The following is a 14,340-nucleotide window of genomic DNA, read 5'->3' on the forward strand; positions in this document are numbered from 1 at the left end:
ACCTCCTCCATGAGTATGATCCCCCGAATTCATTGAAACACCACGAACAATGGGGCGTCTGCCTAACCACCGGCTTTGTTCCAGCTTTTCTAAGCTTATGTGCACTATGGTTGGGATTGGAAACTATACCAGTAGTAGCTCAACATCGGGAATCAATGACTTTTTCAACACCCGAAGGTAGCCACACAAGCTTAAGAGAGAGTGTAGGGGGTGCTGTTTCCTTCATTATTTTAGGAAAAGTTCCTGCAGCTCGAGCCAGCTTTTCACCTTGACCTGGATGGCATTCAATATCATGTACCCATGTTCCTATACGTATATTGGCTAATGGTGTGCAATTTTCTATTTGATAATTTTGACCAAGTATCTCATATCTATAAGCAAGGGGGCGTGGCTAAGAAGCAGCCAGCTAACTGCCCCCTTCCACTCGGGCTTTCTTCGCTATGGTGAATAAGGTCTTAGTATGTAGGGGCATTCTAATTGGGTCATAATAAGTCGTTGATCGAAGGTTTAGACCAATTGCAATTCATCACCATCTTCCCCACTTCCAATTGATAACTGGCTATTATATAAGTGTTGACATAAGCGCTTGTGCTGGGGCTTAACTCCCGAATCATACATGAGCTACCTCGTACGGCTCCTCCTATGAACTTGAAGCCCCCTCTCCCTAAATAGAAATAAATAATAATAGTAATAATGAAGACTTTTTCAAAAAGCCTTCGCCCTCCTATTCAATGGGGCTATTAGAGAAGCTGCTTCGTTCCTTCACTTCTTTGCTCAGTCAAGCTTCCTTATTCCTTAGTGTAGTCTCATCCAAAGTTTAAGACTAACTCCCTTATAGCCTACCTAGTCTATATCCACAGCTGACGTGACTCCGTACCGACACCTTTCCCTTTGTAGACAACTAAGTGACTTCGTAACCTTAAAGTACTTTCTTTCTTACTATATCGTAGGCCTTCATCGGGCTTTCATCCTTTGTCCTATAGGTGGCAGCTTGACTCCGCTATCGCTCATACTTGGTATAGAGTCCGTGTAGTCATCGGCCTTCCTACCAGAAGGCCTATGATATAGTGGTCGGCCTTTCCAATGCCTCCTTCCTTACTTTCCTGAGGAGCCCTTTACGACTATAAAGGACAAAAGGCTGTTCACCTTTGAGAACTTAGCTACTTAAGTGCTGCTCAATACTAAAGTAAAGGTGAACGGTATTCTGTTGTATAGCTACTTAATATTAATAGTACAACAACTATTGTACTACTAAAGTACCAAGGAAACCTTCAGTTCCCCTTGTTTGAATAAACACAGCCTGTTTTTTTTTAGTTTACATTCATTACTAAACCAAGCCTAACCGATCATGACATGTTGTTTGTTTATTGATATTTATTAAGGAGTTTGATGGAGTTTAGCTAACTGAATCCATAAACCTAGAACGTCACTGTCATTGGTACTTTTTGACTCTATAGGTAGGTATAGGTATTGGTGGAGCTTGCGTAATGTAGTTGTAGTTAAGGTTGCATTGAAGTCGCGCTTTTTTTTTTAAGATCTACTAAAGTACCAAAGGCGAATGGGTCCCCCAAGCTGAGACGTCTGGCAGAATGCTTTGTGTGAAGTCCCACATCGGTTGGAAAGGGGAACGAAACACTCCATATAAGTGGGTGTGGATACCTTTCCCTTGCGAGGACTTTTAAAACCTTGAGGGCTGGGTTGTAAGAGGATTCCCCAGGCCCAAAGAGGACAATATCTCATGCGGCTGGTCTGGGCTATCACAGATAGTATCAGAGCTAGACCCGGATTGGTGTGTCAGCAAGGATGCTGGGCCCCAAGGGGGGTGGATTGTGAAGTCCCACATCGGTTGGAAAGAGGAACAAAACACTCAGGAAAGGGTACTAGGGGAAAGAGAACTAAAAGAAGTCTTTTCAATCCCAGAACTCCTTCTCGATAAGCAAGGTAGGAGCAGCTTTTTGTTTAGTTCCAGTAATCAAGCTAGGCTCTTTGTTGGCTATTCATAGATATGGGGTTCTCTTCTATTGCGGATTTAGCTGCCTTCTTTCAGAACCTTAGTTAGTAGCAAGTATCTTATAAGGGGGCAGTGAGATTCCTGTAATAATCTAAGGCTTGACTTTTATGGCAGCTGCAAAGAAAAAAAAAAAAAAAAAAAAAGAGACCAAGATGGGCACACGCACTTCAGGTACACAGTAACTTGCTCGGGATAATGGGAAGTTAGTCTCATAGTTGCCTGTTCAGATTCTCGATTATTAGTAAGGCAAGCGGTAAAAGTTCTATGCTAAGGCCGATTTCTTTACCAGAGTATAGGCTACTCAATAAGAAGGGGACCCACATAACCTTGTAATTGCCATTACAACTATAGCTATTGTAACAGAAGTAGAAAGGATAAAAGAAAGATACCTGGGCATGAGAAAGGAAGACTGGGGAACAAACGCACAAATTTTTAATAAAAACCACTGTTGAATCTGAACTACAATTCAGATTAAGTCTTACCAAAATTGCATTTCCTTTTCATGCCATATGCATCATTATTTCATTAGCCTAGCCTATTCTAAAATACTCGGTTAATTTAAAAGTCTTATTGACCTTTTGTTTTGCAGGTCACGAAACAATAGTGACTCCCACCCCTTGGTTAGGAGTTCTTTCTTCCTCGTAACCGTGGAGCTTTTCGATAGGAAATTCCTTTGCTTTGCTCGATTATTTAACATTTCTTGACAAAGGAGTTCCTTCTGTTTCTTGGTCCAAAAGGGGGAGGGGTCCAATTGCTCCATTCTTTCCGAAATGTTTTTTTTTTTTTTTTATCTTGACATATTCCTTCATGGTATTGGGGTTGGGAACCTCCCCCTTCGATTTGGTTAATAACCAAAAGAATGTTCTGCTAGAGGCATCGGAGGAGATGTCATCCTCATTGCTATTATTAGTATGGGAAAATGACAGTGCCCATGCCTTAAGGGTTGGACTAGAACTTCCCCCAATCACCGTCCCTGAAGAGGCAGACATGATGGACAATCTAAATTACTGCCCGTACCACAGACGTCTGGGTCATATTCTCGAGATCTGCTACACTTTGAAGTCGTGGATTCATAACCAAATCTATCAGGAAAACATTGTCCTTGCTCCTAATTTCTATAAGGATCTTTTATGAGCGGAACCCAGCACCTGTAACATGGTTGGCTTCGGAAGCGACTCAAATAAAGAGCTTAACTTCCCAAAAGAAGAAGAAGAGCCTAAAATGGTAGACCAGATGCAACTCATAAAAAGGAAGACACTACTAGAACATCAACCCTCAGTAGCCAAGGACAAAAGAAAAGAAAAGCATATTGAGATTGAAGAGGATGCCATCCCTCAGCAAAGGAAAGATCCTCCAATGCCAAATTCTAATATCTTTTCAAATTTCAAGAAACTTCCAGCCCTGCTCAACATATTTGATGTCCTATGTATGTAAAAAAAAAAAAAAAGGCTAAGAGACATTTTGATAAATGCCTTGCAACATCCTGAGCCATACAAGCAATCTTATTTCGCTGAAATTAACATGAAGGAGGTGCTTTCTGCAATGGCCCTCCACCTCATTGGGAAAACTGAAAGGAAATAACAAGCCCTAAACTAAATACCAACTTGCAGCTTATCCACCACCGAACATAGACTCATGTTGGTGAGTCAAGTAAGAGGACAACCCATTCACCTCAAAAAAAAATATCGCCTCTCAATCAAGTAAGCCAAATGATTGATGTCAAAGAAAAGGACCACCCACCCCGCAAAAAGCGAGTCTTTCAGCCAAGTACTTCACAAAAAGAGTGGAAGGCAAGAAAGGGAAGAGGAAGATGGTCGTACAAAGGCCGAATAAAGCTCTCTTGAAGCAGCATCTGAATGGACTTACAGTCACTTCAGTACATACGAAGCCATGAACTAGAACTTGTAAGTATTCAATGTGGGCATATAAAAAAAAAGGGAAAAAAAGAGATCTATGGCTGAGGGGAGGAGAGAAAGAATGCATGCATGGAGATTCTGTCTATCGGAGGTTCGAGAATCTATGAAAGGACTTCTAAGGTTAAGGAAGAATTCATGGAAGTCCATTACTGAGAAGAGTGGTGATCTCGTCTTGCTTCCTAGACCGCCTTTTCCAGCCAAATAGCGAGTGATCACTCAGCAATGAACACTAACTGAAAGCGATCGGGAATGAGTACCTATCCCTTACAGGAATCGAACCCGTGTCTTCGACATGAAAATATGATGTCCTAACCACTGAACGAAAGGGACCAAAAAGCCATTCTTCATATACCTCAGCTCCAAGAATAGAAGTGGTTTATTTTGTTTCTATACGCAATTCAAGATTTCGTTTATGTTCATGTTATCGATTTCTTATGTGAATTCGGGAGGTCATCCCCCCTCCCCTTTCTCTGATCATAAAGCCCCCTAATCCCTTCGTTTTTCTTTCATCCCCCCTGAACAGAATAAGTAAGGCCCTGTTCTTTCTAATTCAAAAAAGAAAATAGGGGTGAAGCGTCCAAATGATGAAGGCCTATGCTAAAGTAAGAAAGAAAGTTCATTAAGGTTGTGAAGTAAGGTCAGCTGGTTAAGGAAAGCTCAGGTTATGAAATCGCTTAGCCGTTAATTAATTAAATTAAGTAGTAGTAAAGCATCGGTATGGCATTGCGTCAGCTGTAGATATAAACTAGGCTAAGGGATGGACTTCATCTCTTTCTTCTATTCTCTCCACTTACACCTTACACTTCTGCTGAGTCTAACGAGGCTCAGGTGCGAAGCCTTCCACTGTGGACCGAGACTATGCAAAGCAAAGGTAGAACACCATAGAAACTTCGCTGACTTTATCATAAACCTTGATTTCGCTACACTCAATAAGAACTGGAATAGTAGAAATAGGTTCATGTTCCGCTTCTAAAGTCAGGTGTCTTTGCCCAAGTGTGAACTACAGACAACTCTCCAGGGGGTTCCATTCCTTCTTACTTAACTTCTGGTCAACCCAACCCAAATGGGAAGAAAAGGATCTGCCAAACAGCGGGCAGCTCCAATTTGTACAGTTGCTGAGGCACAGGCATTTTAGAAAAGGGAAGGGAACTTCTCACCAAAGGAGGTAGTAGGAATGAAGGAGGCGGGAAGCTACCACTTTCAGAATGCAAGCTTATCCTTAACTTTTTTTTACAGCTTACCTCTATTGAAATAATAAAAGATGGCATATGGATGAAGTAATCGGAGTGACAAATGGTTACGGTTTTGGAAATTGGATAAAATAAAGTAAGGAACTGTCGGTTACCTTTTGAATTAAAGTAGCAACGAGTCGAGTACTACGAGTACAGGAGGGGGGGGGGGGAGCAAAGCTTCGTAGACAGCTTTGCTTCCTTGTCGCTTCTTTCTGGTGACTAGCTTCTCCAGTGGGTGGCTTGCTTGGTAAGTAAGCTACCTTCAGCATCGAAAAAATCCCTATCAATAATCGGCCAGAATGGTAGGGAAGGAGGCCCTCCCTACTTCAATGGAAAGGGGGGAATCACCGTTTCACAGCCGCTCCTCTACAACTACCTTTCGCCCAACATGATCACGAATGAAGACAGATAATTGCAGAGATAGAAGGACGAAACGAACCAACCCACTTGTCTTGATCGGAACGATTGAAGAAAGAAAGAGAATGGTGGCCCCTTTCGCCCAATGTCGGAGAACAATGTCGAGGATAGGGTGAGAACCTTCCATTAGTTATGCCCTTTAAGTGTGGGTTCTTCCTTAGATATGGCCAGATAGAGATCCATATCTTTCTATCGATAGATAGATAGACATATTGAGAAATAGATATTGATCTGGTTTCAAGATCTATGAACAAGAGATCCCTAAATGTCCATTTGAAAAAAAGAGATGAATAGATAAGGTGGAGCCAGCCGAAGGAAGGGCGCTAACGCGCACCTGCAATCTTTCTAAAGCAACAAGTGAGAAACTTTTGAGAAAGAAGCGCCTTTACTAATATTATATTATAATATAAGGCAAGGTGCCTTAGCCTATCTATAGTAAGGGGCCTTTTCTTGCTCGTTAATGCCCTCTTACCCCTATTATATTAGTTTAGTCAATAAAGGAAGGGTCCCTTAGGATAGCATCACCTTTTGAAAACCTTACTAACTAATAGAAAGGGGAAAGATATGCTCAAGCATGCGAAGAAAGCTCTTCGAGCTTCCCTTATATTACAGAAAGGTTTGTAGAAAAGGGCTTCTTTTAATGTCCCATAAATAGGGGTGAACTTGTAGTTTAGGGGTGCGCTACTTTGTAACCCTATACAGGGGGCTAGTGCATAATGGTTTTCTCTAATAAGGGCTCTTTTCTTCAAGCGGAGCTTGCTGCTTTTCATTTTGTTAGGAGTAGGTGCCTGCTGCTCATCAAAGCCGTAGCGTGCTTTCTACTAAACGAGCCTTCACTGCCCACCCAGGCCCGATCTTTAATCTTAAGTAAAGTAAAGCTTTGCTTCCCCTAATTCCAAAACACAACAATAGACTTGCAACTATAGTATAGGAAATTCTCTTTGATAGCGGTCATAGGGGGGTTCAAAAAGGATCTGATCATAGATAGAGACTTAACTTAAACCTGTTTGGCGGTAAGGGCGGATGTAGCCAAGTGGATCAAGGCAGTGGATTGTGAATCCACCATGCACGGGTTCAATCCCCGTCGTTCGCCCATCAATAAATGGACCATTTGTTACGAAGACACAAGAAAAACCTAGAAAGCATTTTTTTCTGCAAGTCATCTCAAGGCTTTCAAACGCATCCTAGTAATTGGTATTCGATTTAAACATAGAAACCATATATTCACGTCACCTACTTGCGGAAAGAAAAAATAGAATGGCCGATCATTCATTCATTGTAGGAAGTTTTTAAGACCTCACTAATCAACCTTACACTTTTGAGTTCATAATGAATGAAATGACCTCCCGGATGAAGAGAAAATCCCCCCCCCCCTTTTTTACTAAACCATGGGGAGCCCCGAAGTAGTGTAGTTTACCAGGCAAATTTGGTTGTCGTGATGATACCTTTCTTAGTGGAAGATTAGAAAATCTTTCTCTTCATCACGAGACTGATCAGATCCGTCGTAGACACCCAAGAGACCTCCACAAGGTAGGCTAAAAGAGTAAAAGGACAACAAGCAAAGAGTTATGCTTTTATTTCTTTGTTGAGATTGAAACCCAGTTCTTAAAAAAGGGTGTAGGTATAATGCACGCAAGCCAAGTTAAGAAAAGGACTTCCTTACTTTTCTTTCATAGTAGTCTTAATGACTAGTAGTTTGAAGCCTTAAGAAATCGGTTTTTTTTTTTTTTTTTACACTCGGTTCCTTTGTCTTAAGTCAAGTTCAGTTTACTTTTTCGATTCAACACTCTTAGTCAAGCTGATGATGAGATCGATTTTTCTTTTTCAAGGTTCAAGGAAAAAAACAAAAAGAGAGGGACCGCCACCCAATGGGGCTTTTACGAGAGTACAGTCAACGGTGTCGAATACCTTCTCGACACTATCGAACCTGAAATCCACTCTCAATCGTTTTAGTGGGAAGGCATTTTTTTCGTATCCTGGACTTAAGTTAAGGACCCACGGGCAGTTCAAGTTATTTGTTTACAAGTCAAGCCCCGTATCCCTATCTCTTTTTAGGTTGGCATAAAAAAAAAAAAGAGAGCGGTAAGAAACAACACATACCCCTCACTTTTGGAAGGTTCAAGATCATCAAAGAGCCCCTATAGACGTAAAGACTTCACTTCACTGAACCGGCACTACTATTTGTTTGTCGACTCCTGCCATTCTTCCCTCTTTCTTTTATGAAAATCATGAGGTTTATGCATTTTTCGAAAACTAAAGTAGCTCGTAAAGCTAAAAATAGAGGAGTTCCCTCACTATGAAAGGTGCCCCGTGGATGGATGAGTTCCTAAACTAAGTTAAGTTTCTCGCTTGTTGGGTTCCAAACCTCGCACGTATATGGGTCAGTCTCCTATCCTAGCTGCTGTTGACCTCTCTCCTGTCCAGCCACAGAGCAATTCGCAACAGGATCTTTCTTAGGACTACCATTCTGCCTCAATCTCCTCTCATCTCCTTTCTTTCATTCAGGGACTGGGTACGCACTTTGCCATGAAAGATCTTGGTGATCTTCATTTCTTCTTGGGAATCGAAGCCAAACATACATCGACTGCTCTAGTCTTGACTCAGACTAAATACACCTTGGATCTGCTTACTCGCACTCATATGCAAGACTCCAAGCCGTGTCCCACACCCGGCTCAAAGCTCTCTGATGGTGCTCCTTTCTCTAATGCAACAGAATATCATAGTATTGTTGTTGCCCTTCAGTACCTCACTCTCTCACCAGACCTGACATATGCCGTCAATCAAGTTTATCAGTTTATGCACGCTCTCACCACTGAAAACATGGTCACACCATGGGCACCAATAGAAAGCGAACCCTCGGTCAATCGAACCACGGCTAACCATGTCATGAACAGGGTTCCGAATCGCTAAAAGAGAGCAGCTCCCCACCCTACACTAATAGACAGGCCTCCCCCAGTCTCTTCGAGAAATGGTAGCTATGTTTGGTGCCTCCTTCTTCACTCCGGGGGCTTCCAGTAGTCAGCCTCCTCTTCAAAAAATGACTAATGCTCCAGCCTCTGATCATACCAATGAAGAATCTATAATGTCTCTGTTTCAAGCACTCAGGAACCAATTGGGGCAGAATTTGAGGTCAATTACCTCACACAAGATTGAAGTGATTTCGATCAGATGGACCTTCTTAAGAGTCACCCCTCGTAATCCTTATTGGAATGTAAGGCATCCTTTCTTTGGGTTAAGTGGAGCCGTTCCTTGGTTTTCTTACTGTGTGTGTCTTTTCGGTCGTTGCGCAAGTGCCTTCTTTGTGTTTGTGTTTGGCACCGCCGTGTTTAGATTATCTTTCTAGCTATTCAGATGGCTTCTGCTATTAGCTAAGGCTTTTCATATCTTTGGTAGAAGTGGCAGGCATCTATTTTATTTTCTTTTCCGTTCTTATAGGGGGCAGACTTTCGTATCATTTTCCCTCTTATTCCTACTCCCCCCCCATGGTTCAGCCATTACATTACATTCTTTCTGATCCTGACTGAGTCTCAACAGTCTTAACTTCTCCATTTCCCGTCCTTGCTTCCTTGGTTGGTAAATTGGTCACTAATGGAGGTGCTTCATTTACTAAAGCAGTAATTGCTTGCAATTGGAGACTGATGGTTAGAGTGGAGATCTGATTGTAACATATGGGAGCCTTCGAAGCTTGCACTTCTACGACGGGACGTCGCTACTCGTAGCACAAAACCTTTCTGCAACGAGTGGAACTTGTTGCTTCATCATTATAGTCATTTGGTAAGGCATTCTCAAAGGGTAACCAGGGAAGAGGCGATGATAGTAAGCTCTATTCCATCCTCTTTTTGGCCCATCCTCCTTCCTAGTTGATTGGACCTCCTTAACGAGGACTTAATTCCTCTCACTCTAATTGGAACTAGGATACCTTTAAGGGGAATGCACCAAACTATAACTATATGCATTTATTGAAATGTTTTCCCTCTTCAGTGAGGGTGTACAATGGTAACCACTTTATCGACTCGAGCATGAATATGGCACAGGGCTCATGCTTTTGCTTTAGGTGAATTACCAGTGCTTGATGCAATAACCGATGTGACAGTAGGGACTCCACTCTTGATCTTATATCAGTTGCTATGGTTGTCAGACTAGGAATTGAATCACTAACCACTGTGAGTGTCACCGGCATAAGATAGAAAACTGCTATAGAATTAGAATAAGCTCTTTTTAGGTCTAGAAGTAAGAACTCTTGAGTAAGCCGATTACCGACTTTCCTCTTGATAAGGAAAAAGATGTTGTTTTATAAAGTTGTCTAATTTCAATTGACGTCTAGGAAGGAAAATAAGCTTGCAACCCATTTTATGGGGAAAAGGCTCCAATGTCACCATTGAAGTCTTATTTAGGAGGGAAATCGGATTGCTTGCAAGTAAAAATCCCAATAAAATGAAATATTATCATATCAGGGGGAAGGGGGTGCTATAGCCCTTGTTCAAGAATGGCTTTTGCTCAATCAAACGCTTTTAGAAAGCTCTGGTAACCCTTGCTTAGCTCTTTCCTGTTGATGTGACAATAACTCGAGATAGAATATCATAAGAAAGCTCTTTGCCTAGTTCAGATCGTACCGTCGGTACACTACCAATATCAATGAATAAAGATAAGATAAGTACAAAAGCAATCAATCAACTGGCATACCGTCGAATAGACTCTACCATACCTACAATCAATCCTTTCTTCCTTCTCTTATGAAATTGATAGTCTTAAGGACTCCCAGCACTTTAAAGGCAAGGCTACAAAACTCATAGGTGCCAAACTCCTTCCCTTACTAATGTTCAAACGAGGCAGAATAAAATAAAATGGGAGTTTCGATAATTCAATATCTGCCCCTATCAAGGTAAGGTCTATTTGTCCAATTCTTTCAGGCATTGGCAAGAAAGGAAAGGTAAGACGGGTCTGGTAATGCAATAAAGTCAAGCAGTCAATTCAGTAATCGACGGCACTAAACTAATGCACTAAAGCACAGCAGCGGCTGCTGGTTAAGCTAACAGGCTGAGTGAAAGCTCCTATGATAGGATATTTTTAAATGCCATCTCAATTCACATTGACCCTCCTCTTCGTAGAAAAACTAAGGGAGTTCTAAGCCTTAGGGAAATTCCTTCTTCTTCAAAAGTGATCTATTCTCTAGCACCCCCTTCTTACACAGCTCCTTCTCAAGCACTTGCCGTTGTCTGGCAATTTGTCTTGCCCCATTCTTCGATTATTGGTGCATCAATTCCTTGCCTTTGGTTGCTGTCATTGCTACTTGAAGTAAAGTCTGTTAAGTGAAATCCCCAAAAAGGAGAGTAAGTAGTCGTTTCGGGGATGGAAAGAAACTCTTCAACCACTTATTTTAGCATTATGCACCTAAGCTCAGTCTTTCTGGCAGCTATCTTGCTAAACCTAGATTCTTGCCAAAGAGTTCCTTTTTCTTCTCTTTTTATGATTGAAACCATACTCATTCGACATCTAATTCCATGGGTTAGGCATACCCATTCTTCTCTTTCTTTGACTTTGAGGAAGATCCCACGAATCGTCTTCTATCGACATTGTCCGCTTACCCTTAGCGTACACTCTTCTTACCCCAAAACATTCCCAAATCATCTGGTACTTTGTCCGCTCTCCCTTTCCTGGTGAAGGAGAGAGAGTTTGACAAGTTGATGTAGCTAAGAAAGAAAGTCTCGTTGAAAGCAGGAACGAAGACTGTTATGGCTATTTGAACTAGTTTCAAAGGCTTGATTCACCTTTGAGATTGAATCTGGCTAGGGCGCCTTCGTAAGGCATAGGGTAGGGATTTGAAACTGGAGCCTCCCCTCATCTAGTTCTTTTGTTACGCCGAGAAGAAAGAGAAGGAGGAAGAAGAGCTGGTCAATCTTCTTTTATGGATGAAATTGCTAAAAAAGGGTTAAAGCCAGACCGAGTCCTCTCTTGCTGGAGGGATAGCGAGAAAGGGTAGTTTGCCAATGACTGAGGAAGGTCGTCCGCTATGTCTTCCTGATTCTCTAACGTCTGTCTATCTAATCAAAACAAATAAGAATTTAGAAATAGAGTAGGTAAGGAGAAGCTAAAACAGAGAGCTCTCCCTTTCCCAGGTGCGTAGAAGAAAGGAGAAAGGTTCAAGCTCCTAGTCCATTTCTACAGAAAGGAGAATGGGGAGAGCAGCTTAGTCTAGTACGTGGTGGGTTTGATGGTCATAAAAAACGAAAACAAGGGAATACGTTAAAATTTCATGACTTTATGATTGATTGCGAGAAAGAGAACAGATAAACAAACTAAAAGAAAAGGGATTAGGGTAGATAGGTGTCTCGGCCTATCCAACTACTTTCTAGACCAGCCCAGACCAGATCAAACTTCTTAGTGAAGCCTCGTACTCGGCCGCCTCCAACAAGGCATTAAATCCAGTTGGATTGGGGATGACCTTACCAGAGGGGCTTTAAAGAGCTATTTTTAGAAATCGAGTCTTGGAATCACTAGAATAGATGACCTCCGAAAAAGCCACAGGCCAAGCGTTCCCTTTAGAACCGTGCGGAACAGGGATAAGGAAGGGCCACCAATGACTGAGCCGACCAACTTGGCTTACCCTACCCTTTGACTAGAACTACCCTATATGCAATTGCAATTTACGTAACAAAGGAAGATACATAGAATGATCTTTTCTTAGTTGGGTGCCCCTCTTGGTTGGCTAATATGGATAGGTTCATGTCAGGCCATAGACAGATAGAAAAATACGTAATGCCATATCTGAAAAAAGAGGAGCACTTATACTACGACTATAGGTAAGTGTTTTCGGGGGGCCAAGGTGAGCCAATGGTTTTTAGTTATTTGCCGGCTTAAGCGAAAAGGTAGGACAGTCCTCAAAAGATTCCAAGGAACCTTCTAAATCTATATCTCGTTGTTTGAGTGTTTGATGGTGATTATGCATTCATTAATGAATTGCAAAGACATTTTCTAGCAAAAATAGAAAATAAAAAAATAAATAAAAACCCTCAATTTTTAGATTGTACTTTAAGACAATAAGCAAAAACAAACACGAATATCCCTCACTCTCTCTTTATGCATATCTATGTAAAGTAGAAGTCATAAGATGATTCAAATTTTACGGACCAACAAAAAAAAAAAAAAAAACAGGCATCTTGACTTTCATAATTTATTGATTTGTCGACAACAACTTTTTTGTTAACAAAAAATGATTCCTTTTCAATTATGGCACCATGCGTGAGCCCAGTCTTGTGAAATGAAATATTATATGCATAAATCATCTATGTTTAGAGAAAGGTCGATGAACCAAGATACAAATATTATGATTGAGACATATACCAATTTATATATATATAAATCATGTGGTCATTAAAATATATGTCAAACCAAAGACGAATAAATGGTTTCCAACAAACTGCTTTAATTTTTTTTTTTTGTGGGTGAAAAAAACTGCTTCAAGATTGGGTGTTAAATATTTGTGGAAAATAGCAGGCAACATGACCTAACATACAAACCTCACGAAGCATAATCTGTTGTATTATCTGATGTTTTCAAACAGCACCTACTAGTTCATCAAAATCCTCCTTATTCCCTTTCTATTTTGCTTCTTCTTCTTCTTCTTCCACTCCATAGGAAAAAAGGAAGAAGCCACCATGGGCTCACAAACTGACAAGTTAAGCATGTTTTTCCTACCATTCGTTACAGCAGGGCATTTGATTCCCATGGTAGACGAAGCCAGAGTCTTTGCCATGCACGGTGTCGATGTTATCATCATTCTCACACAAGCCAACGCAGCCCTGTTTCAGAAAAACATTGACCGTGATTTCGTCGCGGGTCACAATATCAGAATCCACACCCTTCGATTCCCATCAGCCGAAGTTGGTCTTCCTGATGGTATTGAAAGCTTAAACACCATCACTTCGATGGAAATGGTTGCTGCTCTATTCCAAGGTCTGCAAGTGTTGCAAAAACCAATTGAGCAACTACTTTACGACCAGCTGCCTGACTGTATCGTTGCCGACATGTTCTTTCCATGGACTCTTGATGTGGCAAATCAACTGGGGATTCCTAGGCTAGCTTTCCGTGGCACTAGCTATTTTTCACTCTGTGCAGAGTATTGTGTCAGGGTTCATGAACCTCACAAATCTGCAGACTCCGGCGTCGTTTCTCTTACCGGTTTTCCTCATAAGATCGAGATGCTGATCTCCCAATTACCAGATTGGTCTAGAACCACCACGCAATTCACCGCTATGATGGACATTATGAGAGAGACCGAAGAAAAAAGTTATGGGGTGCTCATGAATAGCTTTCAGGAGCTCGAGAAGGATTACAAGGAGTACTTTAAGACCACCATGGGACTCAAGACATGGAGTATCGGACCGGTTTCCTTATGGGTGAACCGGAATGTTTCGGACAAAGTTGGGAGGTTTAACATTGAAGGAATGGATGGGCACGAAGTTATCGATTGGCTGAATTCTAAAGAACATAACTCCGTTCTGTTGTGGTTCTCTGACCACTTTAGAGAAGAAATATGAGAAGAAAATAAAAGAATTCTATTAATCTCTTAAAAATAGAATACAAAAATAAAAACTTCTCTCATGGAGGATTCTCTCTTGGAACCTCTCTCTTCACTCTCCAATTCTCTCTGGAATTGCTCACTCTTCTCTTAAGTTCTCTCTGGAACTTAAACAACTCTCTCTCTTGGAGTTTTCTCTTGCTCTCTTGGCTTGGTTTTCATGAAATGGTAAGGAGCCTATTTATA

General features: G+C 41.4%; 1 protein-coding gene across 1 annotated transcript; it reads left to right on the forward strand.

Moving 5' to 3' along the window:
* Positions 1 to 12,990: 12,990 nt before the first annotated feature.
* On the forward strand, positions 12,991 to 14,092 carry LOC107424899 (soyasapogenol B glucuronide galactosyltransferase; the record flags this gene model as incomplete). The annotated part of the gene is made up of 1 exon (XM_060818867.1): positions 12,991 to 14,092. A coding segment is annotated over exon 1 (861 nt), but the record flags the coding sequence as incomplete, so codon positions are not given.
* Between the last annotated feature and the right edge of the window lie 248 nt (positions 14,093 to 14,340).

This window comes from Ziziphus jujuba, chromosome 7 (genome assembly GCF_031755915.1).
Source record: "Ziziphus jujuba cultivar Dongzao chromosome 7, ASM3175591v1".
Lineage (NCBI taxonomy): Eukaryota > Viridiplantae > Streptophyta > Magnoliopsida > Rosales > Rhamnaceae > Ziziphus > Ziziphus jujuba.